Raw genomic sequence first — 27,593 nt, 5'->3', positions numbered from 1 at the left:
AGGTAAAATTTGATTATAATCATTTGGTATATTAAGTTGAAGCATAAGTTAAAAATGTACCTTTTTAGTTTGCTTGCAGTAAAGGCTTCATTCATTCATTCATGGCTACATTATTTCATTCATGGCTACATTTATCCATTCATTCATACATGGCTATGTCTACTACTCCCCTGTTACCGCAATAATGAATTATGACATTAATATTGTTTCCTTTTTCTTTGATGTGCGGAATAAGACTTCGATGGAGCTGCTGACATAAATTGTCGCTAAACCAAAGTATTTAATGTTATAATTAATTTTTGTAATTTGTTTGGGAACATCACTGTAAATTTTTCAAGTAACTCAAGGCGGGATTAAATTTGTAGCAGAGGTAGTGCAACGAAAGAGAGATAGCTGCTTACAGATGTAATAATAAAAAAAAGTCAGGACAGCTTAATTACGAATAACATAACATAGCTTTATAATTTGGTTTTTGATTCACAACCGGCTATCCAAAGTGCTGATTTGAATAAAACTCTTAACATAATTCTAAATATATTTATTTAAAATGATTTAAAATTCAGCAACTTGCACTTCGTGGAAGTCAATGGCGGGCTCGGCAGCCGTTACCTCCTCGATCCATTCAGCGAACTGCGCTGTCTTCAGGAAAACTGCAATTTATAAATCATTATGTATAAACGACATATAATATTATATTTGTGTCTTTCGTTATTAAAATTGACCCATTCATCATAATATTAAATACTGATAGTGATAAGATATAGAATATAGGCAAACTTAATATTAAACATTTCTAAAATGCAATTATCAATTTTTTGCAAAATGCGCCATCTATTAACAGTCTTAATAACTAGCAGGTCGCCGCTTACTTGCATCACAAGAGCGTTGAAAGCCTCTAGGGATGGGACAACGTGCTTTGAATGATTCCATGTGATCACAATCTAGAAACAGCCCAACTTGTGTATGGACCAACGTGCTTTGAATAATTCCATCTGATCCTAATCTAGAAACAGCCCAGCTTGTGCATAGAAAGGAGCGGAAAAGACCGTCGATTTAGTAATGTATAATGCCATCACGTCAACATAGATACTTTAAAAATCACTAATCGTAGGTTGCATACTGACGACTAACGGCCGTTCCCAATATTCAGTCTATCTCCGGTTGTAGCCTACTTGAGATAAAAATCGTAACTATCGTTAACTTTTCTGTCCCAATAAACTTACCGACGGTAACTCACCTTATCCATACACGCTGTCTGTCATGGGATGACGTATAGCTTACCAGCGATAGAAGTTTGTATAGAAATTGCAATTCACGCGTCCCAATATGAGGCGAGAAGAATGACTTATCGGGTATATTGGACCAGCTTCAGATTATTGACAGCTAATTACTGACAGTAGAAGGTAGTATTTTATTTCTATCTGTAGATATTATATTGGGAACGGCAGTTAATAATTATGAAAAGCTTAAATCCCTGTTACTACGCACAAGGGTTAGAGATAGAAAGACGTGTTACCTCCAGCATTGTCGTTGTCACCAGCGCGTACCAGGATGCCCAGAAGTGCGTCATTGTCCACCAGTGGAGATCCCAGATCATACTGTGCAATACACGGATCATTAGTACTATGGCTACGAGTTCGATAAATGTTTAATCTATTTCTGTGTAACGCCTTTCTAGGTAGGATAGCGTACTCGCAAGGTAAAAGCAATAGTTGTGTTGTCGGATACAAAGTGGGACAGATATGCACAGTTGGAATATTAAGGCAATACGCAGTACACAGCAGTAAAAATCATCCCGAGATATCATACTACATCAAAAATTACGTAATTATGCCTCTATAATTATTTATTTTGAATACGTATTAAGGTGAAACAAATATTAACAGTCACGGGATATCTATGGTGATGAATACTTTGTTCTGCTTCCGAAATTTCAGGCTTGAATCGGTTCAAAAAAGTATTCATTACGATACTTAAAAGCCTACCAAAGAAAATCTGTTTCTTTTTTAAGTAAAACTTCCTTAGAATCGTTTTGATTTGATACTCGAAGAAACGAAAAAGCGAGACGATAAGTGCATAAGATAAAAGCATTATACAGTGTTTTAGTACCAGGCGAACATAGTGGAAGTAGAGATTGTCTTATGTATGATGCGAGTAACTATACCTGAATATATTCTGTCATGCGCACGACGTTTTACTACATGGACACCAGGAGAGCAAAAATATGGTAGCACTGACAGTAATGTCTTTCATAGCGGTTGAAATCATGTGTCATCATAGCAACATGTACCAGGACCTCATATGCAGTTTAGAGGCTGACCCAGCCAGCGTTGTTTTGCCATATTATAATTTAAGCACTCGCACCCGCTCATTGTCAGAATACCTATGTAATGAATCTTATTGACTGAATTATTTGTATTGAGAATATATGGGTATTTAATGTTTTTTATTAAAATAAGATATGTGGCGATATAATGTAAATTTTGCATCGGATACAGCGATTCCGTTGATTGAGTTTTAGGACGCCAAATTTAATTTGAAAATGTGCGGCACTCGCACTGTATCAACAACAAGATCAAAAACAATAATTGACGCAGTATTCCAAAGATATATTAACCGTATTAAGACCCAAGTTTTTATTACGTACTGTAGTTACCATAAGCCTTTTTTATCATTGAAAATGTATGTATATACGAATAAAATAGAAATAATTATCAAACTTTTTATCACTAATATGATTTTTACAAAATTATTATGATTAATTTTACATTCGTCTCATTATGTTGAAGCAAAAATATTTTTTTTTTTTATGGAATAGGAGGACAAACGAGCGTACGGGTCACCTGGTGTTAAGTGATCACCGCCGCCCACACTCTCCTGCAACACCAGAGGAATCACAAGAGCGTTGCCGGCCTTTAAGGAAGGTGTACGCGCTTTTCTTGAATGTCGTATCGTCCCGGAAACACCGCACAAGGAAGCTCATTCCACAGCTTCGTGGTACGAGGAAGAAAGCTCCTTGAAAACCGCACTGTGGAGGACCGCCACACATCCAGATGGTGGGGATGATATCGTAACTTGTGGCGTGTCGTGCGAAGGTGAAATTCGGCGGCAGGAATCAGGTTGAACAGCTCTTCGGAACACTCCCCGTGATAAATGCGGTAGAAGACACACAATGAAGCGAGGTTGAAGGTTTGACTTCTACCACTTGTAAAGTGAACATATCTTATTTTTCTATTTATTATTATCGGGATAGCTCACAGACGCGGGCTTCTTGATAGGATTTATATCATTTTTGACTACTACCCGGTTACATTATCAGGACACGTGACCTGATCGAAAATTCGTAAAACAGTTGTTGAAATTATGGATGAAACTTGATTTTTCTGAGAGATAAACTATTTAATATAAAATAATTGTAATAGTTGTAGAGTATAATTTTTTTTATGTTATAAAAATTTGCATTTTTATTTATGATAGCGAAATAAATGAATATTGTATTTCACCACATAAATGCTAGTACTTTTATAGTGATAACGTGATACAGCAATTCGTGCGAAATTATTCCCTAACCATTCCCAAATATTCAAAAATGCACAATGTTAATGTGCTAGTTTTCATTTCTACCTACACACATGACACGTGTGTGATGACGCGAGTTTAACATTTTATAAGTGCTCTACCCTGAAACCCAAGATATATGAGAGTTGGTCACACATTTGACAAGTTTCCATAACTTTAAAAGGTAAATTTTATGGAGAACTCCAACCAGAAATTCCTCAAAAACCTTGGTTCTCAAAATGTAGGATTCATAATAAAACAATAATCTCAACTATATGCCGCTTACGTTAAAACCATGCCTGCACTCCAGTCTTTCTAGCTAAACTTAGAATTAGGGATTATTCTCTATGTGATTGTGGCCTTGATGAGGGAAACATGGATCATTTATTCTTTAGTTGTCCCTTAATGCAATCTTCTCTGCACAATTATATACCCGCTGAAGTCCCCCGTCCAACCTCCGTTAAATGTCTCCTCTCCCTAGTTTACGCTCTTTTTGTAAATATTTTGTGTAAATATATTAAAATAAATAAGATTAAGTTGTAAATATTATTTAGTACTTATATTAATTAATTATTTAAGTATTTCTATTTGTGTATGTCGTTTATAGTCTTACAAGCATGTATATTATTTGTTTCAGATATTATTAGAAAATTAAACTTTATGTAATCTGAACACCAATTATTACCGTTAAACTTAGAAGACACATACTCAAAGCTTGGTAGTCTAATCTAACGTGATTCTGGCAAATCTGTGGTATATCTTCCACAGAAGCCACAGTAGGAAGAATAGAATAGAATAGAACGCCGCTATTTAACACTTGAAGATTTAACACTAATATTATTTTCCACTTCGACTTTGGTACATGTCGCTTAAATTAGGCCTCATTGTTGATAGACAATGTGAACTAAGTAGATGTATATATAACACAATTTACCCCAGTTGCTGCACCATCTTCGCTGCTGGCTACGATGATATCACCGTCAGCTTCCAACGACACGGCGAAGCAGCTCAACTCATCACCAGGACCTGTATAATTATTTTACCCCTAATATACCATCTAAAAATATTCCCTTACATTATTTTGTAACATGCTGTCAAAGGCATAGAAGGATGTATAAACATCACTATTTTAAGGTATCAACGACCATTCCCGACTCATGTTCACATCAGTTTGTAACATAAAAGTTCTGGGAGCCAAAATTCCGTATATTCATTCGTTATCTAAACTATCGAGAATGTCGAGTTGCTTAAAATAGAAATTAAAACATCACTGATTCGGGGTGTACTAAAACCCGCAGTTTTACGACGAGGAAAAAATTTACTCGTAGTCACATTGCTGTTATGCACTGGAACCCGTGGAGTGACTACAAGACGGGAATGCTTTAAAAGACCTATTATGAACGCAAGCATATTTGCAAGCATATCTGGTTATCAATACGAAACTAATATGCCATTCCTCTTTTTTAATAGTATACGTCCTACATCCGTATTTACACACTTTAGTAATTTGTATTATAAGTTTAATAGCAGATTAGCAGAAACATATCAATATTACCTCCGTCAGCGTTTTCACCATAACCGCACAGGGTCGATGTCTCGGGTACATCTGCGGCTTCGTCTGCTAGAGAAGCTACTGCAATAGTGTCTGTAAGTTTAATTATATTATACTAATTAATATTATTACGATGATGGAGCTAGAGCTGGTAATACCACTGAAGCTTAAAACTCCTCTCTCGATGTGATTGTGCTTACTATATGATATATTTTTTATATATAATCCCTTATAAAATGCTCACAGAATACTTTTATTTACGGTGTGTGTGAATGATGCAGCTACTGTACTCAATAACTTTTGTTTTGTATTTATTTACATTTACCTTTTTGACTTAGGTACTCGTGTAAGGCATTGACTATTTGACGTTTGAGTATGTTTGTTGCATCACTTTACATAATATTATTATCTATATTGTAATTGAAATGATTTGTAAAACAATGAAAATGTAAATCTTGATTTTAAAGAGTGGCAATGAGTTTCTTGATACTTCTTCTCATTAGCTCAGCCCTTTACGAAGTAGCGGTAGCTTCAAAAAGAAAAAAAAAAATTGACATTTTCTACATGAATAAAGTGATTTTGATTTGATTTAATTTATATAGATCCCTGAGGAGTAAAAAATGTTATAATATAACTATGGGGACCTCCAGAAGACTTTTGGGGCTTTAAAAGTTGGAAAAACGCTGGAATAATTCAGGTAACATCTGACTCCCGACTAGTTACCATTTAGTAATTTGAAAAGTCCTGACAAAAATCCTAGTAATTTCGTGAAGTGACACATCTTAATACGAGTACCGATTTGCAGTGGAAGGTAACTGTAAAACCACAGATAGCGTATGCAGGAGAGGGATGCCACTCTACTTCATTACCGGACCCAACCATTCCTCTCTCTAGCGGGTGACTTGAGTAACTTCCTGTATTGCTTACACATATGACAATACCTAAAAATGGTTTCGTACTTTTCCTCACAGACAGAACAGTTATTGAAACTGAAAAACGGTATAAAATAACACCCATAATGCACAATGTGCGCGCTTTTGTACGGTCATCCACGGCCCAATATCGCAACGGTCAAAGAGGTCAGATTTTATCGAAGTTTTAAATAGTATTTTTAAAATAAAATTGTACCAGGCCTAGAAGGAAGAATATTTATATTTTTATTGAGTTAAAATTAATTAACTAATAAAGCCCACTAATATGACACTGGTGGCAGTGACCTTCTGTTTGGTGGGTTAATTTGAATCATAGTAAAGGGAAAGCACATTAATACAGACCTGAGAGAGGGATGACTCTGTTGAGGCTTATGAGAGCGATGTCGTTCTCTCCAGTCTGTGGGTTGTATGCCGGGTGGACTCGCACCTGGGACGTCTCGGAGATCAGCTCGGGTTGGATCACCCGCTGAGCGTTGTAGCGGATCCAAACGAAGGTCACACTGTTGTGAAACAAATGATATTGTAATTTTTTTAATGGGTTTCTTTCTTTTTACATTTTAGTGTTTACTGGCACTCCAATAGTTACCCAGGCAGATGTTGAACATCAGCACTCCAGCTCGTATTGGATTACAGCACAAACTGAGCATCGGCCTTAAATAGAATTTGAAAACAACATTTTATGAACGATGCGGGACTCGAAGCCACGACCTCTGGCGTTCAGTGCGAGTGCTCTGCCAACTGGACTAACAACAACTCTCAGGTTGTGGCTACGCATCGTTCATAAAATTTTGTTTCAAAATTTTATTTGTGTATTAATCCTAGAAGTGTGGGTTTAATTGAAAACATGGCAATTTGTTTGAATGCATAGCTTACTCGCGACCGCAGCTACCGGTGGTGGCGACCCAGCTCTGATTGATGAGCACTCCGACACATGACTCCAGCAGCCCGCCGCCGGTGGAGCGAGCGAAGCGGAGATGGACCAGCCACGGAGCACTGGTGCCCTCCTCTAACGCTATAATTATTAACCTGGATGAAGGCTTTTTCGCTTTTGGTCAGAGTTTGTGATGACTGAACATATCACGCACAATGGATCAAAAGTGTCTAAGTAGAAATTATAGTGCATCAATCTAACGGAGAGAAATTAAAATGTATGTGTAAAAAACAGGCCAACTAATTAACTCACTGGCCAAATAGCAAAGCATTGATTTATTCATTCCGCTTGCTCAATATAAAAAGAAAATACTTAATTTACACATGTGACTTAGAAACCCGGTTTTCATATTTTCATTTTTATTTTAAATTATATATTACAATATTTTTAGATTTTAGTTTATTTAAATCAAATTGTTAAAATTACTGTCCTATAGGCGTAGTAAAAATTATGAATGCTGTGGTAGCTTATAAGTGAATTAACTCTTATCAATATTATTATTATATTTTAAGTTTAAGCATGTAAAGAGTGTAATTTGTTAGTTGCCCAAATATATAAATAAATAAACAGTGTAATTCCCCATTTTTATTTAATTTCATAATTATTGTAACTCTACATGGCTTGTTTTCAGTACCAACAATCATACAAGATCGTTAGTAAGTACTTAGTCAGTTTATTTGAACTGAAAGATAACAGGATTATTACATTTTAAACTTTTCAAAAACCTCGACTAAAATTATGGATTTATTGAGTGTTTGTGAAATTTTATTCTTTATTTACTACATGAATTGTAACTAAATTAAAAAAAAGCCCGCTGAGTTTCTAGCGTCCGTTCTTCTCAAGTCTTAGGCACACAACTTATTTGGAATGGAGTTTTTGACGTTCATTAAGTGATTTTAAATACTATTTTGAATAAAAATATTTAAATTTGTACCAATCCTATTGGTAGCGGGGAGTGAGGAGACTTACAATTTATGTGTTAAGTTTTGAATGGAAAGAACTTACACGATAATTAAGGGATTATTTTCGTCTGATTTTTGACATTGTGTTTATTTTTTTTTCTTGTTTATGTCTTTAGTGTTGGTAAAAGTTGAATAAGTTGATTTATGAAATAGCAGTGCATACCTAATTCTATTTAAAGTTTTAAAGTGTAATAAAATGACTGGAATAGGAGGACCAACAAACGTTCGGTCACCTGATGTTAAATGATCACTCGTGCTGTTGTTCATGCGTTGCATGGCACTTCTTCGCAAAAGCTTCAATCACTTCGAATAAGCTTTTTATATTTTAAATTGTTTTTATATATTTATGTATTAAACTAACACACTGTAAAAGTAATAAATTTTATTTGAAATAGAAAAATTTGTTTTTCATTGTTTCAGCATTTATGGCTAGAGTAGATACAATTCTATACAAAATTAACATTTACAAAATTTGAAGTACGCTGCGAGAGTTAGAAACTTTACGTTTATTTTATTTATATATCAATATCAAAGAAACGTTAACGAGTTCGATTGATGTAAATAATCTTTAATAATTTATACGTCTAGATAGAGCCTCTTGCTACTAGACAACCGATAAAAACAGGCTAGGTTTATTATTTTAATGTGCGTGACAAGCTACGTCTTACACTCGCCATTTGTATCATTGTATGTTACTTTGCGCTTGTGGTCAATGCAGGCATGATCAAAGTAGAGGTTAACTGTCAACCTAAATTTGTTTTCGACGTTTTCACAACTGTCACAGTCTATCTAGAAGTATAAATGTAAGATAATAATAATACTAATACAACCCAGAACATATTGTATCGAAGTGTTAGATCCAGGCGGCATACACTTCAAAGTAGTGAGTGTGACAAGGTTGCATCCCCTGTTCCAACGCGTAAAGTTCACGAGAACTTAAGTTGGTGACAAAAAAAACAATTATACTCAGATATAGGAATTATACTTATCTTCCGTCTTAGTTTTGTCAAAATAAAATGGCTACCAATGATTCTTAACTGTTTCACTATTTTTCAAAGTTTGCAACCGTTATTAAATTTTATACTCACGTTGCACACTGCGGCTCTGAAAAGAAACAGTTTATATTATTTGTATTTTACAATTAAAAACAAGATATTAGAAGGAAATAAACACAAGGATCAGTGAGGAAAACATATACGGCCTGACAAATAAAGTGGGTATAAAATTATACCTGATAATCAGCCAAGAATATGCAATTTTTTTACAAATAGACATTCTTTTTAACCGACTTCAAAAAGGATGAGGTTCTCAATTCGATCGGTATTTTTTTATGTATGTACGATTACTCGGGGATTTAACATCCGATTTACGTAATTCTTTAGTTCGATACGGAACGCCATTTAGTCCCATAAAATTTTTATATAGTTTGGCCCAGTAGTTTTCATATTATGAAAATTCTTGTCTACCTGGATGATATTGTTGTTTTTCGTGTATGGCTTTTTAGGACTTTTCATTCAGATTGATGATATATTATTATTATTTACTGAGACTAAAAAGTAAAAAAACTACGTTTAAAAAAACCGACTTCAAAAACTGAAAAGTATCAAATACCTAACTAAAAATATAATATAATACACTTCTTATGCAAACCTTTACCTTTAATATTAATAACATACTTTTATTTGTATGTGCTACATATTGATAGCTTTAAGTTGGTGCCAAGCCAAAGGTAATCGTAGGTACCTACACTCGCCACGCGTGACTTTGAGCAGGATAACTTCGCTAGAACAAAACAACCGAAGCGGACAGACACGCGTAGCCAGACAACCTTAATAATTATACTAAGAATTAAGTATATAATATTAAGTTTTATTTTGTTTAGGGCTTGGCACCGACTTAAAAACCTATCAATAGGTAGCGCATATAAATAATAGTAGGTATGTTATTAATATTAAAGGTAAAGGTTTACATAAGAGGTGTATTATATTACATTTTTAGTTATTTGATACTTTTCAGTTTTTGAAGTCTTTTTGTATACTTCTTTCAAATAGAGATTGGATTATTCGGACGTATAATGTTTCCCGCGTTTATGAAGCAAGGCTGCTTGACGTTCGGACAGCTTCAGAATTATCATTGTATTGACAGCGTTGTCCGCGATATAGTAAAAATTTTGCATATTCTTTGTTTATTCTCAAGTATAACTTTATTTGTAAGGCCGTATATATCTTTCATCAAATCTATATATATATATACAAATGAATTGCTGTTCGTTATTGAACTTGAATTATTTGTGGAAGTCCAGGGTAGGTTTAAAAGGTGAATAAATAGGAAAATGCTGCTAAATTAAATAAAAACAACAAATTTGTTTTTCCTTTGATGTGTCCATACAAAATTTCTATGAGAGATTTTATTGACGCACGGTTTGACAGTTCTGCTGTGAAACAATTTCATTACGACAGCAGGCTGCATTTTTTTTACGAAGTAATTTTTGATGTTATGATATATTATTGACAAATTCATATAAAAACATAATTGTATTTATTATATACAGAACAACGTCTGTCGGGTCAGCTAGTAATTTAATAAAAAATAAAACCTTAGTTGTTAAGTGTCACACATATATCTTTTGCTACTTGGTGGTTTTGAAAAACAGCTTCTTGAAATTAGGTTTGATATGATTAGATTTATAGGGATTATTTTTCACTATCAAATGGTATTAAGATAATATTGTAATTAAAACAAGGCGTTAATCACTGGATTAACATTTCAGATACACAAATGTTTATATCATCATATGTAATAATAGTACGTAATATTTTAATTTGTAAATTTGTTTAACAAAAATCTACCTAGTTCCGTCATTATTCTTTTCTTAACATCCAAACTAATGCAGGAATAGTAAACAGATATTACATTTAAACATTGATAAGCTGCACATTTGAATTTATGCACTAGGTTACCAGGGAGGCTCCTTCGCACAGGATGCCGGCTAGATTATGGGTACCATAACGGCGCCTATTTCCGCCGTAAAGCAGTAATGTGCAAGCATTATTGTGCTTCGGTCTGAAGGGCGCCGTAGCTAGTGAAATTACTGGGCAATGAGACTTAACATCTTATGTCTCAAGGTGACCAGCGCATTTGTAGAACCACTCAGAATTTTTGGGTTTTTCAAGAATCTTGTGCGGCACTGCATTGAAAATTGCACGTCCTGCTCGTCTCGTCCCATGAAATAAATTAAAAAAATAAAGACCATTGGACGCGGTCTGGTAGCGGACCATATTCGAAAGTTAATCGTATTGCCCATCGCAGAATATTATTATTATTATTGTCCGGACCAATTGGTACTGGGCACCCACCGCACCGTCCGATGGTCCGGCGGTACCAAATCCGACCATGAGCTTAGGGTAATAAGAACTAGTTAGCGACTTCGAAAACGTAATTAGATGCTAGTGATATACAATTAAGTTGGTACAATCAGCAACAATGAAGATGTTTGTGTTCAGTAAAACAGCACAATCTCACTTTCATTTCAATCTATTAATTCTATCCCTATTATTTGATACATGACATTGTTTTGATCATTCTACAGCCTACATCCGGACGAGCGAACCTTGCTCGGATTTTTAAGAATGTACAAAACTTGAACAAAAAAAACTAATAGGAGGACATCTGGATTCGAACCGGGGTCTTCTACTTTCCGGATCATCCAATGTCCTATCTGAGCTATTATAGTCTTGTATATAGTGGCGAAATTTACTTTTGTATTCTAATGTTAGTGTAGCTGTTTCTCTTTAAAATACGGATAAAACTACATTTTTTAAAATTGAAACCTAGCTAGATCAAATTATCGACCCCGAAGCCATGTATACTACATTTTATGAAAGTCGTTGGAGCCGTTTCCGAGATTAAGATTATATATAATATACAAGAATTGCTTCTTTAAAGATATAAGATATCTACACATTTTACAACCTATAGGATCACTTTGCAGTAATGTGTATTTACCTATGGATAATAAGGACTACAGAATATCTTATCCAACAATAGAATATTAGAAGTAGGTAGTAATAAGTAGTCCCGTTAACTTGTATTTTGTTATAAATATGATTTTTAAAAGAGCAATTTATGAGATTTTTGCCAATTATTATTCTCAACCAAACCTGGAAAACTGGTGTTGATGAAAAAAATGCGGCTAAAGTCTAAAAAACGTTTGAACGAACTCGAATAAAAATATTTGGCTTTGGTTAACTAAAGTTGTTAATTTTGGGGATATATTATTACCTATATCCAACATCGTACTTAGCCAAAATGCCAAAACTGTTGATTCGATCGCACCGAAGCTTTCCTCATTGGGCTTATGTACAGATTGCATGAAAATTACATTACAATCAGTCTAACCGTTATGGAGATATTGGTTGCGGTCTGTCCACAATATCTTCTCGCGCTCTCCGCAAATGAAACCCTATTTTTTACTTCTTCGCATTTGAGACACCGCTCAAAGTCCTCACTCCCTACCGACACCTATTACTTTTTATTAAATCTTGAAAAAGCTCACCTGCACAGCAGCGAAAATGAAAATCAAAGCAAGAGCTACTTTCATGTTGAGTGTTGTTACAATAGTGGACTACTAAGCTATATTCAATCACAGATAATGTAATTAATACATTGTTATCAATGTATCGCGGACACGGTGATGCATAATTATTTAGATTACAAACTTCATTAATTTTAATCCTTGATAAATATTGATAATAGATATGCGATCGATGTTAAATCTACTCAGGTACAACAAGTTTTAAAATAAATAAAATAAATTTAATTCAGACTAAATATATTTTTTCCATAAATGGTTAGTACATGAATAATGAACCCATAATATTATTATATTAAAAAAAAAATTAAAATTGAAATTTGCATTGGCAGATTAGGTACCTAATTAATTACCGTAAAATAAACCTGCTATAAACTTTAACCTGAGAATAAGCCAAGAATATGCAAAATGTTGACTATCGGCCGTATTCAATAACGTATCTCTAGTTAAGGATACAATTGCTGTCACCGTTTAATGACAAGATCTTTATCTATCCATAGTTATGGTCCAATGCTTTAAATCGATATGTTATTCAAATGTGAGTAAGCGTAAAAGGATTCATTTGTCTACCTCTACTAAGTTAAACTAAGGATAGATAGGTTATTGAAAAGGGCCGTATATCGCTGACGACACTGTCAATACAATGATAATAATTCTGATCTAAGATTCTGAAGTTTTCAGAATATCAAGCAGCCTTGCAAATAAACGCGGGAAATATTATGCATCCGAAAAAAGCAATGGTAAGCAAAATGTCTAATTGTTTTTTTTTGTTTTTTTCTAAGGCGGTAAAGGTTTTACAATGATTATTATTTTATATAGATGTGGTGACAGTTTTTGATAAGGAACTGTAGGAGTGGTTAGGTCATGCAGAGAGGATGTATTTAAAAGTACATTGACTGCAGTACATTACACAGTTAGTGTGGATGTTGGAACAGGTCGAGCTGGGCCTATTTATCACGATCAGGTCGGAGATGTATTAAAAAGGGCTAGTTTTAATGCCAGTTGAAGAAGCCAGACAAGTACGTCAGGGGCATAGACTTAGATTATAGTTCGTAGGTATTATTTATTTAGAGCATTGGTAACCAGACCATCAGCTCAAACGAAAATACAATGAAAGAAGAATATTTAAATAATTTTTCAATATCCTCGATTATAAGGTAAGCCCCATTTATGTTTATGGGCAAAAAAATCTTGATGTAAGTTACAGTTAGACGGTAGTCCTTGGTTAGACCTAATTTAATTAAACATTTTAGAATATAAGTCTAGTGCTTGTATATATATTACGTATAACAGCCCGAAAAATACCAACAGCGTACAATAATCTTTATATACAAAAATGAATTGCTGTTCGTGAGTCGCGCCAAAACTCGAGAACGGCTGGACCGATTTTGCTGATTTTGGTCTTGAATTATTTGTGGAAGTCCAGAGAAGGTTTAAATAAATATGAAGGTTTGAATAAATATGAAGATGCTCAGAATTAATTAAAAACAACAATTTTGTTTTTCCTTTGATGTGTACCCCGTCGTTCAGAAAGCAATTTATTTTACTTTTGGGTTTTTGAAGTCGGTTTTTCTGAACGTAGTTTTTTTAATATTTATTATGTACAGAACCAGGTATGTCGGGTCAGCTAGTTTTAAATAAATGTCTAATAGTGACAAATAGCCAATTAAATAGGTGCTCACGGATAGCAAATTACTATTAAAATTAAACGTACCCAATTTTAATTTGACAATGTGTGCGTAAGCTAGCCGTTTAATATTCAAAATCCTAAAGGGCTAATGCGTGGGTATATGGTGGCTGACTGTTTACGACTTGTCAATCATAATAGGTTACATAATAATTAAATTAAAATTAATAGAGAAAATGGAATATTTTTACTAGATAAAGTACAACTATTCTTTTTTTGCGTTAACTACGTTACATTACGTAACGTTAGAAGTTAAAACTACGTCAGTCTGATCCACCGGTAACTGTATTAACAGATATTAAAGAAAAGTACTTTCATAAGCATCGAACTTGCTTAAACCCGGAAAAATGACATTCTTTGAGAGGTCATACTACTTATTGTATAATTATATGTATACCATTCAATGACGTGATTCCATCGCTAAAACATATTATGTAAAATAAGTACCTACATTAAACTAGCCAACGAATATGAATAAGAAAATAAAAAAAATAACAATCACCGGTCATCACGTCAAAATGCTAAATTCCACCCGCGTCATGTTAACGTCTGGCATAACACAACCGCGCGTATTGCAAGAAATTTTTGGAACATCCACTTTGTTGAATCAAATACCAGTTGTTCTTTTTCAAAACCAATACGGCTTAGGGACCTTCAAGAAATGTGCATATTCCCTTAAAAGGCGGCAATGCGTCTCTTGATAGATGTCCATAGGCGGTTGCCTCACAGCTCTCCATCACGTGAGCCTCTTGCCCGTTTGCCCCCTCTAATATAAAATATAGATGACCGCGAGCCAAATCAACCACTTACCATCAGGTGACCCCTACACTCGTTTCTCCTTCCGTTCCATAAAAACCTTATGGTGGACCTGCTTATTATTACTAAAAGATTCAAATTCTTAGCAACTTCTTTAGCGCGTGGAAAGTGCAGTTCCAGCCACATTGCTCTCATCATTAGTGTGGGAGGTGATCACTTACCATCAGGTGACACGTAGGATTACATACACCAAGTAAAACCCAAAAATATAGTAAATAATAAACTTTATTACTCTTAAATCTAAAAGGATCTCCTTGTCTCTCCCTCTTTAGGCATAGACCAGCTCTTAGATCTTCTGGAGCGCACTTTGTCTGTCGGCGACACAAGCTGACGATCAATACTCTTGGGTTCAGGAGTTCGATGCTTGGACTTTGAGCGTGTTTTGGATCGAGTCCTGGAACGTCGCTTCGAACTGTTCCGCCTGGATCGTGAACGGCTGTGACGAGATCTGTAAAAAGGTAAAGAATTTGAATTTTTATATTTTAACTATACGACCGATTTTTAAAAGCATTTACACCAGTAGATTGTTATATTAGAACTGAATAGCATGGGCTGTAATATAATATAAACATAAGATACAGCACGATTAGGTTATTATTATTTTTTTATGGAAAAGGAGGACAAACGACCATACGGGTCACCTGGTGTTAAGTAATCACCGCCGCCCACATTCTCATGCAACTCCAGAGGAATTACAGTAGCGTTGCCGTTCTTTAAGGAAGGTGTACGTGTTTTTTTTAAGGTACCCATGTCGTATCGTCCCGTAAACACAGAACAAGGAAGCTCATTCCACAGCTTTGTAGTACGTGGAAGAAAGCTCCTTGAAAACCGCACAGATGGTAGGGATGATATCATAATTTGTGGCCTGTCGTGCGAAGGTGCGGAATTCGGAGGAGGAATCAGGTGAAACAGCTCTTCGGAACACTCCCAGTGATAAATGCGGTAGAATACACACTATGAACGACGTCTCTACGCAACTAAAGTGATCCAATCGTTCTCAGAGCATTGGGTTTTCTACAAATCGAGCTGATACTGGGGTGCGCCAGACAGGAATACTCCATATGTGGCCGGATCTGAATGAGGTTAAAATGAACCTGGACTAAGTATGAGACAGCCGCTAATAATAAACAACAATAGTTATAAATTTAAAGAAAAGGTTGGGAAATGGACAATAGTTAAGAATTACGTATTAAATATTTCAAAAATTCTGGCTAAAAAATGAACATAAACTCACCAACTTAGTGAGTATGAACTTACAACATAGAAATACCTATGTAGGTAAATTATTAAGAAGTAAAATATAGGAATCGGAATTATTTGTGGCGGGATGAGTGAGAAGGGGCCATGGGGCGCGAGGTCAATTTGGCCAAGATTTATAACTATAATTGTGAATTTTATCAACACTCACAATAATTTTATTTTGTTGAATTTGAAATCCATAATTATCTAATAATAATATAAGTGATAACCCTCTCTTCTAGGATTAATACACATTTGAAAACAAAATTTTATGAACGATGTGGGACTCGAACCCACGACCTCCGGCGTTTCGTGCCAGTGCTCTAACCAACTGAGCTAACCGTTCGAGGGACGTATCGTCATAAAATCTTGTATGCTTTGTTTAACTCTCAGGTTGTGGCTTCATCACCATTTATGACCATCATTGATTGACTGGATATTACATTACATTTCTTTAAATATTAAGTTACTAAGTTTTCGTACCTGGACTTTCTACTCCGTGACCGTGATCGTCTGCTCCTGCTCCTGGAGCGGCGACTCCTGGAGCGGCGGCGACTTCTGGAGCGGCGGCTGCGGGATCGTGACCGTGAGTATGACCGCCGCCGCGACCGTGACCGCGAGTATGACCTCCGCCTCGACCTTGACCGCGATCGTGACCGCGACCGTTCCTCATTTTCTATTCTCCTCTCTACTCGGTTCTCCGCTTCGTTCAGCTTCTTGAAATATCTATGATATTATCCAACAAGAGAACAGTAGTCAAATATTCTTAATTACTGTTGGATTTTTATATCGATGATTTAAAGTCACAATATCTAACTCTTCTTTATAAAATTTCACTTCTTTTTTTTAAAGAATTTCATTCAATTCATTACAACAGAGTTTATTCCTGACAGCGGTCGCTCCATTCCCAGAAGTCATTCATTCAAAAAGGCATCATTCAAAGACACATGAACATAGTGACTTCCCCTTAATAGAGACATTAAAAAATGTGTTAATGGACACAATCTTAGTTTAAACTAGCAGTTTAAGTTAAAGTAGAATTACTTATTAGTCTACGTTAAGGCTAGATTGTAATGCAATTAGGGCAATATTATATATTTATTAGTTAAACTTTTACCAATAAACACGTTACTTTACCATTTCTTTTCAATTTTGTAACACATTTGTTACACACAACACGATAATGTTGTAAAAGCATATTAATCACCTGCCAAAAGATTTACTTTCTCGAATAAACCGAGTAATAGGCATAACAAGTTTAACAGCAGTACAAATAAAAGAAAATTCAGTAGTACCAGTGTAAATCAAATCATCGTAGTGTAATATTATCTCTTTGACCACAAGTAGAATTAATCTCACAGTAATGACTAGGCGATAACGGGACTATGTGAAGAATGTTTGAGCGCCGAAAAAATCAATGTTCCACCTAATCCTGGAATATGTTAATGTGGCTTCTCAATGCAAGCAAATCCTCGGAATAACGAGATAATTTAGTAGAAACCCCTGGGAACTTCTGCGCTTCTTTCTGGTCAGAGCTAATCTAGTGGAAACACAGTTAGGATTCATCACGCGTAATAGACTAGAAGAGTCCAGCAGACCATATTCCATAATATGATATATTTAACGTAGTAATAAACGTTTATCAGTAGGGCAATTTCGAGAAGATCGCATAAAATAATTTGAGGTGAAATAGTTTTCGGTACTCATACGCCGATTCCTCCTAGGCTAAAATGATTGTGGAAATAAAATACATATTATACAAAATTTAGATTTAAAAGATGTAAGTAAAAGTAAACAATCGCAATATTAAAAAATGTATGTAAGTATGTAAATACATATCATAATCATTATCATCAGCCACGAGTCGTCCACTGCTAGACAAAGGCCTCCCCAAAGATGTCCACGACGATCGCTCCTGCGCTGTCCTCATCCAACGTATTCCGGCGATCTTGACCAGATCGTTGGTCCATCTTGTGGGGGCCTACCAACACTGCGTCTTCCGGTACGTGGTCGCCTTTCGAGGACTTAACTGCCCCGACGGCCATCTGTCCATCGAACTATGTGCCCTGCCCACTGCAACTTCAGTTTCGCGATCATTTGGTCTATGTCGGCAACATTTATATTATTATAGATTTACATAATACTAGCTTCATAACAACAGGATAATATACTGACTGGTAGTAATGTTGCGTGGCGGAGGGCCCCTCGAAGTGCGGCAAGCGGGGCCCGCGACCTCGGAGGCCCCGGCCCCGAGGCCCTCGCCGGGGCCCGTAGTTGTGGGGCGCGGGGGACGAGAAGTACGCGCCGCGCACCGGATAGTACAGCGACGCTAACACATACGGTAGCATGCAGATTATAATCATGTCAAATAAAAAAATATTGAAGCAGGCGATACTTTTCAGAAATCCATAATTAGACGAACTAGACAATACAAAACATATCTAGACAAACGTTCTAAACCACAATCATGTCGAAATTGAGTTAAGAACACAAAACTAGTCACGTGATTCATATTAACGGACTGACAAAAAAAGTACAGCCCTTCTGAACCACATTAGATAGAAGCCCAACCCACATGTATGAAATACACTTATATACTTATAATATATTTATTAAACTTTAAACATGAATTCCTTAAAATGTGATGTCTGTGGCTTGGAACGTTTTTTAGGAACTACGTCCATTATCCAATTTCTTAAGTGTTAATGTCGCGAATATTTGTCTTTTAACAATTCGACACGGGTTTCGCCTCTACACGAGGCATCCTCAGGAGATGTTGACTCGCCAAACTCCGGCACGAGACTGGAACTGGTCAGTCTAATATATAATCATGTGAACACTATGCTCCTTATATGGGTATATGGGTATACTGGTTATTATGTTATATTATGTTATACTGGTTATATGGGTTATATATCATACTGGTATACTGGTTCTACATGAGTTTTCCAAAATTACTAAATAATAAAAGTTGAGTGTGTAATTGTGTTTTTGTTTATAATAAGTTACCGAGTAGCATTAATAATTTAAATTCTAAATTATGTAAGAATAAGCTATACACTTGACTAAACGATTATAATTTTTATAGTGTTTAGGAATTCATGGATGAGAAATTCTGATATTAATTGTATTAAGTTAAATATTTCCATGCTAGGAATAGTGTAAACAAAACATATAAAAGCTCATTATTATAATATTTTAACACCATTGTGTACTATGTTTTTGCAAATAAATATATTATTATTATTTATCGATTGCTAAAGGAGATTACCTATGGTTCATATTCATTTATATGATGAATATGGATGTTTGTTTCCGAGTCATGGATGTTTAAATGTATTTATGTATGTTTAAGTAAGTATATTGTATTAAATATATCGTTATCTCGTAACCCATAACACAGGCAATATATGCTTAACTTGGGCAAGATAATTTGTGTAAAAAGTGTGTCAATATTATTATTATATTCAATATAATATTCCATTGAAATAAAACAGTCCAAAAAAAGATAGTACTAAAAATTGTGCGTCGAATAGTCGCAGTACCATCCCAATTTGTTCAGTAGTATTGAAGTGATGGTACTTCAAAGGAATCATTTTTACCTTAGCATTCCATTATAGATTAAAAAAATATTTAAAAAGCCGGTTAAAATGTAGTAATTAATTATAACTGTTGTGATGTCCGTCTGATAACGTGATCCAGCAAAGGTATATAAATACAATTTTTACACTTAATGTAAAAATACAGTGACAATTACATGCATTTTAAATGTTTAAAAAGTATGTTATTTTAAAAGATTTGAAGTTGTTATTGAAACACAAAGTTCTTTAAACCACTTCAAAAGTAATAAAAGAAAAATTCCTATCTGACTCACAAACAACAAACACCAATTTTTATATTTAACCCGTTATTTTAAAATAACCAAAAAATATATATATTACCGGACACATTTTCTATTAAGAAAATAAATAAGAAACAATGTGGAAATAGTAATACCACGAAATTTGCAATTCATTGACAGATTTCGTTCAAATCATAATTTCACTCATAAAACACCGGTAGTATGTGCTTCACTTTTATTAAAAGTATAATATCCATATTTTTTTCATTTTGCGCAAGATTCTGGAAAATTTTATGTGCCTCAAGGACTCCAGACTGGCTGTAGCTTGGAGAATTTCAAATTATATAGCTTATTACTAGCCCTCATCTAGCCCACCTCACTTACAAGTTATGGTCAGTTGTAAAAGACATTGTTTGCTCTTGACAACACACCAACATCGGGAAACTTAAGAAATCTCTATAAAAAGCAGTGACTAAATTTCAACCATGGAAACATCACGATAATCCAATCAGTAAAGAAACAAAATACCTTACGATTGGTGTTACAGCACAAACGAACATTAGATGCATTTATATATGTATACTAGTGGAACCGACAGACGTTGTCCTGTATACACAATTTGAAAATTCGGTCCAGCCGTTAGGAGGATTTCACTTACATACACATGAGCAGGAGAATTGTATTATATGGACGGAATTGAGAATCTAAACCATTCTCAAATTCACTGGAACACACAAAAAATCATCAAAATCGGTCCAGCCGTTTAGGAGGAGTTCAGTGACATACACACGCACACAAGAAATCTAATATATAATATTCTCGTGTCACGGTGTGCGGGACCGAACTCCTCCGAAACGGCTTGACCGATTCTCATGAAATTTTGAGTGCATATTGGGTAGGTCTGAGAATCGGGCAACGTCTATTTTTCATCCCCCTAAATGTTAAGAGTGGTCCACACGATTTTTTTTTTTATTTTTTTTTATTTTTTTTTTTAAATTTGTTTGTTTATGAGTCAGCATTAAAAAATACAACTTCAAATTTTCACCAATCTACGATCAACAGTTACTTTTGTATCGCGATTTTAATATCGGCAATACAACGTTTGCTGGGTCAGCTAGTATATATATAAAGATCATTTAAGATACTCATACTTTGAGGGTAGAAGCCGTGCGGCGTCGGCGGGAACGGAAACCCGTAGCTGTATGGATTGGGTACGCTATACACGCCTGAAAGCAAAAACGGATAATATTAATAGCTATGTGTATGGGTGTACTTAATGTTCCTTATGGGCCGGGCCATACTTTGGACAACAGTTACACATTTAGGTCAAACAGGCGATTGAGGGGCTTTTATATGTATGTACATGTCAGCCCCAGTATAATCTAAGTACATTAAAAAGACAAAAGAAAAACAAAATTCTTAACTTAACTAACCAAAAAAAACTTAATAAAACGAAAAGCAAGTTATATCTAAAGTGTTCAACAAATTAGACTTATGTATTCAAACAGACTTATGGCATCCTTAGATGCAGGGCGGGCAAGTATATTTACAAACATATTTATCTATCTTGTGTGTGGATTGATGCATCTACTGTTGGTACTCAATTGCTCTTTCTGTTTTAACTTACTGATGTAAATTGGATTTGCATTTGATATTTGAGTATTTTTGTTGCTTCATTTTATATACTGTATTTGGCAATTAGTTTCTTGTTACATCTTCCCATTAAATCTTAACCTTTTCCAAAGTGTTGGTAATAGTAAAAAGAACAGAAAACTTTTGACATTCATTAGTGTCACTTCCTGAATAAATTGATTTTGATTTGATTTGTAATGTTACCTGGATGTTTGTATTCATGTTCCCGTTCCCGTTCGGGTGAGGCATGCTTCTCTGTTTTGACTCTCTTCTCATTACGGTCATCTGACGATATCGAGCTGGCAGACGAGTCACGTTTAGGCTGCTTCGTCTCCAAAGCGGAACGGATTATTATACGACCTGAAATTAGGAGATATCCATATATTTTAATTGTATAATCTTGATTTCAAAGGTGACATAATGTATTTTAAATTTGTACAGATAGAACCGAATCTTATGAGGAAGGGCCTTATGGGGAAGCTCGCTGTTGCTTAGCGGGCAATGGAGAGGGCTATGCTCGGAGTTTCCCTGCGAGATCGAATAAGAAATGAGGAGATCCATAGGAGAACCAAAGTCACTGACATAGCCCAAATGATTGCGAAACTGAAGTGGCAGTGGGCAGGGCACATAGCTCGGCGACAGATGGCCGTTGGGGCAGTAAGGTCCTCCAATGGCGACCATGTACTGGAAGGCGTAGTGTTAGTAGGCCCCCCACAACATGGACCAACGATCTGGTAAAGATCGCCGGAGTAGGATGGATGAGGGCAGCTCAGGACCGATCGTCATGGCGATATTCGGGGGAGGCCTTTGTCCAGCAGTGGACGTCTTCCGGCTGAAATGATGATGAGAACCGAATCCGACCTCAGACAAACCAAATGTCCTTCAGTTACCCTAGCCTGTGAACCTCTTGCACAAGTGGTAGCAGTTAAATACTTGTGAATCCATCCCAAGATTCCTGGACCGTCAACGAACTTGGAGAAATCACATCACAGCTAAGCGAGACGAAATGAATTTCAAATTCAGAAGCTTGTACTGGCTTATTGGTGGGAACTCCCCAGTATCTCTGGAGAACAAACTCCTAGTATACAAAGTAGCCATCATGCTAATCTGGACTTATGAAATCCAGCTTTAGGGTACAGCAATGCACTCCAATATTGAGATACTCCAAAGGTCTCAAAACGCAATCCTGAAAAGTATCATAATAGCGCCATGGTTCATAACCAACGATGAGGTCCACCAGTACGCAAAGATTCCTCTGTTCAAGCAAGAAATATAAAACTCGTTTATAAGTCCACCTGAACAAGCTTGCTCATGAGCTCCTTGTATCTTACCGGCCACAACGACATAAAAGAGCATGTCTTCTTTCAACTGAATATGAATAGAGAAACCTAAATGAAAGAGTCCTTCTCGGTGGAAAAGAGCCTCTGCACATCTTATCCCCTTATACCACTTGCTTATAGTATCTACTGATTGCAGATAGTTATATTTTACATTATCTTATATATAAATTTCTCGTGTCACAATGTTCGTTCCCGTACTCCTCCGAAACGGCTTGACCGATTCTCATGAAATTTTGTGAGCATATTGAGTAGGTCTGAGAATCGGCAAACATCTATTTTTCATACCCCTAAATGTTAAGGGTGGTCCACACGAAAAATTTTATTTTTTTATTTTTTGGTGAGTCAGCATAAAAAATACATACAATTTCAAATTTTCACCCATCTACGATCAACAGTTACTTTTGTATCGCGATTTTAATATCGGAAATACAACGTTTGCTGGGTCAGCTAGTAATATATAAAAAAAAGATAGAACTGAAGAAATTAAACAAAAATACTAAAGTAATTCTTTTAAATCAAACTTTTGTGAATGTGTCATAGCAACATTTGTGAGAACTGCATCCCATCTTTGTCACAATACAGTGTCTCACTACAATTACTCCTTCTCTTCAGTGTCACATTAGTTATACAACAGATTATATAATAATAATAAATTCTTTATTTCGACCAACGAAGGATCATAATGTGTTAGCAACATCAGTGTGTCAGTTAGTGATCATGATTATCAAGGGTTGAGAGATTATTCAATACACTCTATACAGGTGTATGGAATGTACATTAGAATCACATTGTGAATGTACTGTTAACTGAATTTGAAATATTGGTTAAAAACAGCTGGAGTGTCGGCTCTGTGACTTAATCTCATAACAAACAAACCATCTAATATGTGTGACAGTTGCTCCTGCTGCTCTTCCAGTATCTTTTCCTGTTGGCGCTTGTATCTGTCCACGATTCGAGCGCGCGCTGCTCGCTCGCTCCCTTCGTAGTACCGCACATCGCGTGTGCTATTGCGGTGTAGTTCCGGACGTAACTGATTTAACAAAAGATATAAATATTGATATAAATTACAACTCATACTTTTATTTTTCAAATAATATTGATGGCAAACAGGCATCCTTTCTGCCTACACAATGTTATCACAGGTGTTTCTTGCATTTAATGTGTGTGTATAAATCTTATTTTAATAAAAGTACGTACTTTCAACATGATTGTGAGGATGCTATGATGTTAAACATAAACCTTATAACAAACACCAACTCCTAAGTCAACAAACTCCTAATACTTATATGTTTATAATGCAAACAATTGGAGTTAGCCAATGTCTGATAATAAATAAATCATATTGTAACTGGTCATAAACAATCACTACTGGCTAGTGTGTTTTTTATAGGATCTGTAACCACTGTGTAAATGAAAGGGCTCATCTTACATATTATGGTGTTTAGACATGAAAAATAGTGTGTTATGTTGTTTAAGGTCAATGGAAACACCAGCAAAATATTGTTAATATGCAGGGAATAATTATATCTGATAATATACTAACTAATCATATTTATAAATCTCTAAGTGGCCCTATATCAAATTTCATAATTCTCAATAGACTCGAGCCTAATATTGGATAATAATCAACAAATGTTTCTGAATGACCTTGATCCTGAAAAATTTGTTTCAATTCTACAAATTCCATCAGACACTTAATTAAAACTTATAAGTTGACCAAACTAAAACAGAACAATAAATGATATGTCAATTTTTTATGTTATTGTTAGGTATTGTTATGTTGTACATTGGTATCCATTATCAACCTTAAAATTAACTTTATCTTAATGGAATCTAATAAAAAAAATGAAAACAAACAAACCTCTATTCTCTGAAACAACTCTTCAATTAATCTTATCGCTTGCAATTTCTTCTGTACTTTGAGTAACTTCTTTTGTTCTTCAGAGATTCTCTTATTAACATCAATATTATCTCTCTCCATCAACTTGGCTAATTGTTTCTTTTTTCTCTTTTCCTCTCTTTCACGGATCTTCTCCAATTTCTCTCTTTCCCTCTTCTCAATCTTGTGCCTAAAATAAATATAAGTTATTATGCATTATCTAAAATTAATATAGTGATTCCAAGATCTATGAGCACTGATCTCAACAATCCTTCCATACCGTTCACACCAACATCAAAATTTAACTTACCTCTCTTTTGCTTCTTGTTTGGCTATTCTTTCTTTTTCTTGTTTTTCCTCTTCATCTTTTGCTCTCTGTCTGGCAGCAAGTCTCTCACGAACAATTGCCCTCCTCTTTACAGATGCATCAGTCATATGTTTTGTTTTATCAAAGTCCACTCTGATTTTGCACCATTCAGACAAGTCATCATTCTTCCTCAGTATTTTCTTTCCCCTTAAAGCATCCATGCATCTAACAAAACCGACATATTCACTGAACTGTAAATAGCCTTCAAAGAATAGGGCTTGATCTTGAGGAGGTATTGTGATGCCTCTCATTGTGTCTTTCATCTGCATACGGAATGGATCAGAAGCAGGTACATCTACTTGTCTTATAGATCCATACTTTTCAAATGCTTTCTTAAATATACTTTCTGATGGAGGAGATTCGTCATTCTTATCCTGTTCATGAATGAACCAGGCTATTGGAAGATTCATAATGTGAATAGTATCAGGCCTCTCTCCCGGTTTCATTTCATCCATATCAGTGGCATCGCGAAAAAATGAATCCCAAGAATGTCGACTTGGAAATTCTGACTTCTCTTCACTTACACGCACTTTTAACGGATCAGGATAATCATTAAGTTGTATTACACGGTTCTCCAGCCGCGAAAGAACCCGATCTAGTTTAAGACGATTCTCTAATTCTGCCTCAAATCTTATCACTTCCGAACTATTTTTTGACACTTTTAACAATGAAAAACTATCAGGTTGGATCATTTTCCGCAACTTTTCCATCAATTCCCAATTGGAAATAGACTTGCCGTGAACCTTGTGCGAGGGAAGCTGGATAGAAATGTTTATTTTTGCGAAAGGTTTTAGATACAAACGCTGTGGCGAATATAAGGCCACAGCGTCTGAAGTGTCCCTACAAACCTGAATACTCATGATCTAATATTATATACAAGAAACAAACATTTAAATCTAACAACCCTACACTTACTCAAAATCTTAAAATGTAACAGTGATTACTTAAAATTAAAATAAATTACTTTGTAAAAATAATAACAAATTCGTGAATTTAATTAAATGACCAAAATATACCAAAATCAACTTCCATTGGAAGAGCAAAATATTAATAGATGAATGGCTTCAATCAGATCGAGTGCATACGATACAATCTAATAATTCGAATAAATAAATCTCTTTAACTTTGAAGAAATTAAAATTAAAATTACAAGAAAATAACTAATAAATTTATATAGGTAGGTAGGTATTGACAACAAATGTTTGCCACCAAAGAGTAAAATAATACTACTCAACTACTCATCAAACATATTTACTCTAGGGATACTACTACTTTCAAAATTCAACTGTAACTAAAATTACTCTGTGACTTGTACTTATGCGGGCGCGGGGCGGTTTGAACACATGTTTGATTGCCATGCTCATGCGTCTATATTTATAAAGGGTTAGAGGCGTAGCCACTTCTCCATTAGCATTTACTGTAAATAATGTAGTGATATTCTCTTTATCACTGTTTTTGGACAAGTCGTACACATGCTCACCTTTTGGTGCTAGAACAAGACCACCTTTAGGTGCTCTGGTTTCATCGCAATTCCACACGCGTTCTGGTTCTTTTAGAATCTTGCAATTCTCAGGTCCCAACAAAGCTGTGACTTCATCGAACCATGTTCTGATTTTTTCTTCTGTGATCATGGCACGAGCCTTGTTAATATGTCTGCATGTTTATAACTTAAATCAGGATGCCGTAGCGTATAAACCTTTCCGGATCGGCGCGCTCCGCCGTTCGATGTACACCTTAGATCGGCAAGCGTTCAGCGCTCGCGCATAGTTTTTTCCTTAACTAGGGTGATTTGAGTGACTGTCACTGAAAGCTATTGAAACAAGCTATAAGACCATGTTTAATTATTTATATTGTCTTTCTTTTTTATTTCACACAGACTTTTCATTCGACAATAAGTGTAAAAATAGGTATATTTTAAAATAAATATTGATTTTCAATGTTAATTACTTGTTTTATTTATTTCCTTTTATGTTTTTGTAATGAACATTATATGTTCATTATAAAATAAAGCCAAAATCTCCACAAAGAACAATCTTCATGCAAAGTCTTGATAACGACCGCTCGCTGCGCCGCCCGGGAACAAGTGAACACAAAAGTGCTATGTCCGTAAAGCTATGACGTCGAATATTGGTGGCCTTGAATCGTAACGGATCGAAATGTGTATCGGACTTCACTCGTTCATAACTGCGTAGGCAAATAAACCATCTTGTACACCTAATAAGGGTGAAAACTGGGTGAGGTAAAAGAGTGCCTTGGGGCACAGCCG

At 35.3% G+C, this 27,593-nt stretch overlaps 2 protein-coding genes and 1 non-coding gene across 6 annotated transcripts; all 3 read right to left on the bottom strand.

The window, feature by feature from the left end:
• Nucleotides 1-523: 523 nt before the first annotated feature.
• Nucleotides 524-12,614, bottom strand: LOC126968843 (kallikrein-1-like). The gene is made up of 8 exons (XM_050813995.1): nt 12,491-12,614; nt 9,024-9,039; nt 6,916-7,054; nt 6,385-6,542; nt 5,114-5,203; nt 4,493-4,584; nt 1,517-1,598; nt 524-650 (listed from the first exon to the last, which is right to left on the bottom strand). The coding sequence occupies exons 1-8, from the start codon at nt 12,533-12,535 to the stop codon at nt 553-555; spliced, it is 720 nt and encodes a 239-aa protein (XP_050669952.1). The 5' UTR covers nt 12,536-12,614; the 3' UTR covers nt 524-552.
• Nucleotides 12,615-15,236: 2,622 nt separating this feature from the next.
• LOC126968797 (A-kinase anchor protein 17A) lies at nt 15,237-26,495 on the bottom strand. Of its 4 annotated transcripts, none has more exons than XM_050813907.1 (9): nt 26,344-26,495; nt 25,271-26,085; nt 24,943-25,150; nt 23,958-24,111; nt 21,946-22,101; nt 21,261-21,335; nt 18,444-18,597; nt 16,752-16,994; nt 15,237-15,477 (listed from the first exon to the last, which is right to left on the bottom strand). In XM_050813907.1, the coding sequence occupies exons 2-9, from the start codon at nt 26,035-26,037 to the stop codon at nt 15,270-15,272; spliced, it is 1,965 nt and encodes a 654-aa protein (XP_050669864.1). In that variant the 5' UTR covers nt 26,038-26,085; nt 26,344-26,495; the 3' UTR covers nt 15,237-15,269. The 4 variants fall into 4 exon arrangements, with proteins under 4 accessions (XP_050669864.1, XP_050669866.1, XP_050669865.1 ...); XM_050813909.1 differs by having other exon boundaries at nt 25,271-25,985; nt 26,344-26,477; XM_050813908.1 differs by having other exon boundaries at nt 25,271-26,070; nt 26,344-26,468.
• On the bottom strand, nt 16,541-16,614 carry Trnaf-gaa (transfer RNA phenylalanine (anticodon GAA)). The gene has a single exon. It is a non-coding gene; the product is annotated as a tRNA-Phe (tRNA).
• Nucleotides 26,496-27,593: the final 1,098 nt, after the last annotated feature.

The sequence above is a fragment of the Leptidea sinapis genome, chromosome 16, assembly GCF_905404315.1.
Source record: "Leptidea sinapis chromosome 16, ilLepSina1.1, whole genome shotgun sequence".
Classification (NCBI taxonomy): Eukaryota; Metazoa; Arthropoda; class Insecta; order Lepidoptera; family Pieridae; genus Leptidea; species Leptidea sinapis.
The sequence above is the reverse complement of the archived record's forward strand: the minus strand, read 5'-3'. Positions and strand labels throughout refer to the sequence as shown.

Bases quoted from the DNA above. Each gene is read 5' to 3' on its own strand.
- LOC126968843 (XM_050813995.1), bottom strand. From the start codon at position 12,535: ATGAAAGTAGCTCTTGCTTTGATTTTCATTTTCGCTGCTGTGCAG. The intron at 6,543-6,915 runs GTAAGCTATGCA...GTTTCACAACAG, and splicing joins ACCGGTAGCTGCGGTCGCGA to TGTGACCTTCGTTTGGATCC. The intron at 4,585-5,113 runs GTAATATTGATA...ATAATTATACAG, and splicing joins TGGTGAAAACGCTGACGGAG to GTCCTGGTGATGAGTTGAGC.
- LOC126968797 (XM_050813906.1), bottom strand. From the start codon at position 26,187: ATGAGTATTCAGGTTTGTAGGGACACTTCAGACGCTGTGGCCTTATAT. The intron at 21,336-21,945 runs GTAACATTACAA...TTTTGCTTTCAG, and splicing joins ACATGAATACAAACATCCAG to GCGTGTATAGCGTACCCAAT. The intron at 18,598-21,260 runs GTATGAGTATCT...CGTATGTGTTAG, and splicing joins GCACGGCTTCTACCCTCAAA to CGTCGCTGTACTATCCGGTG.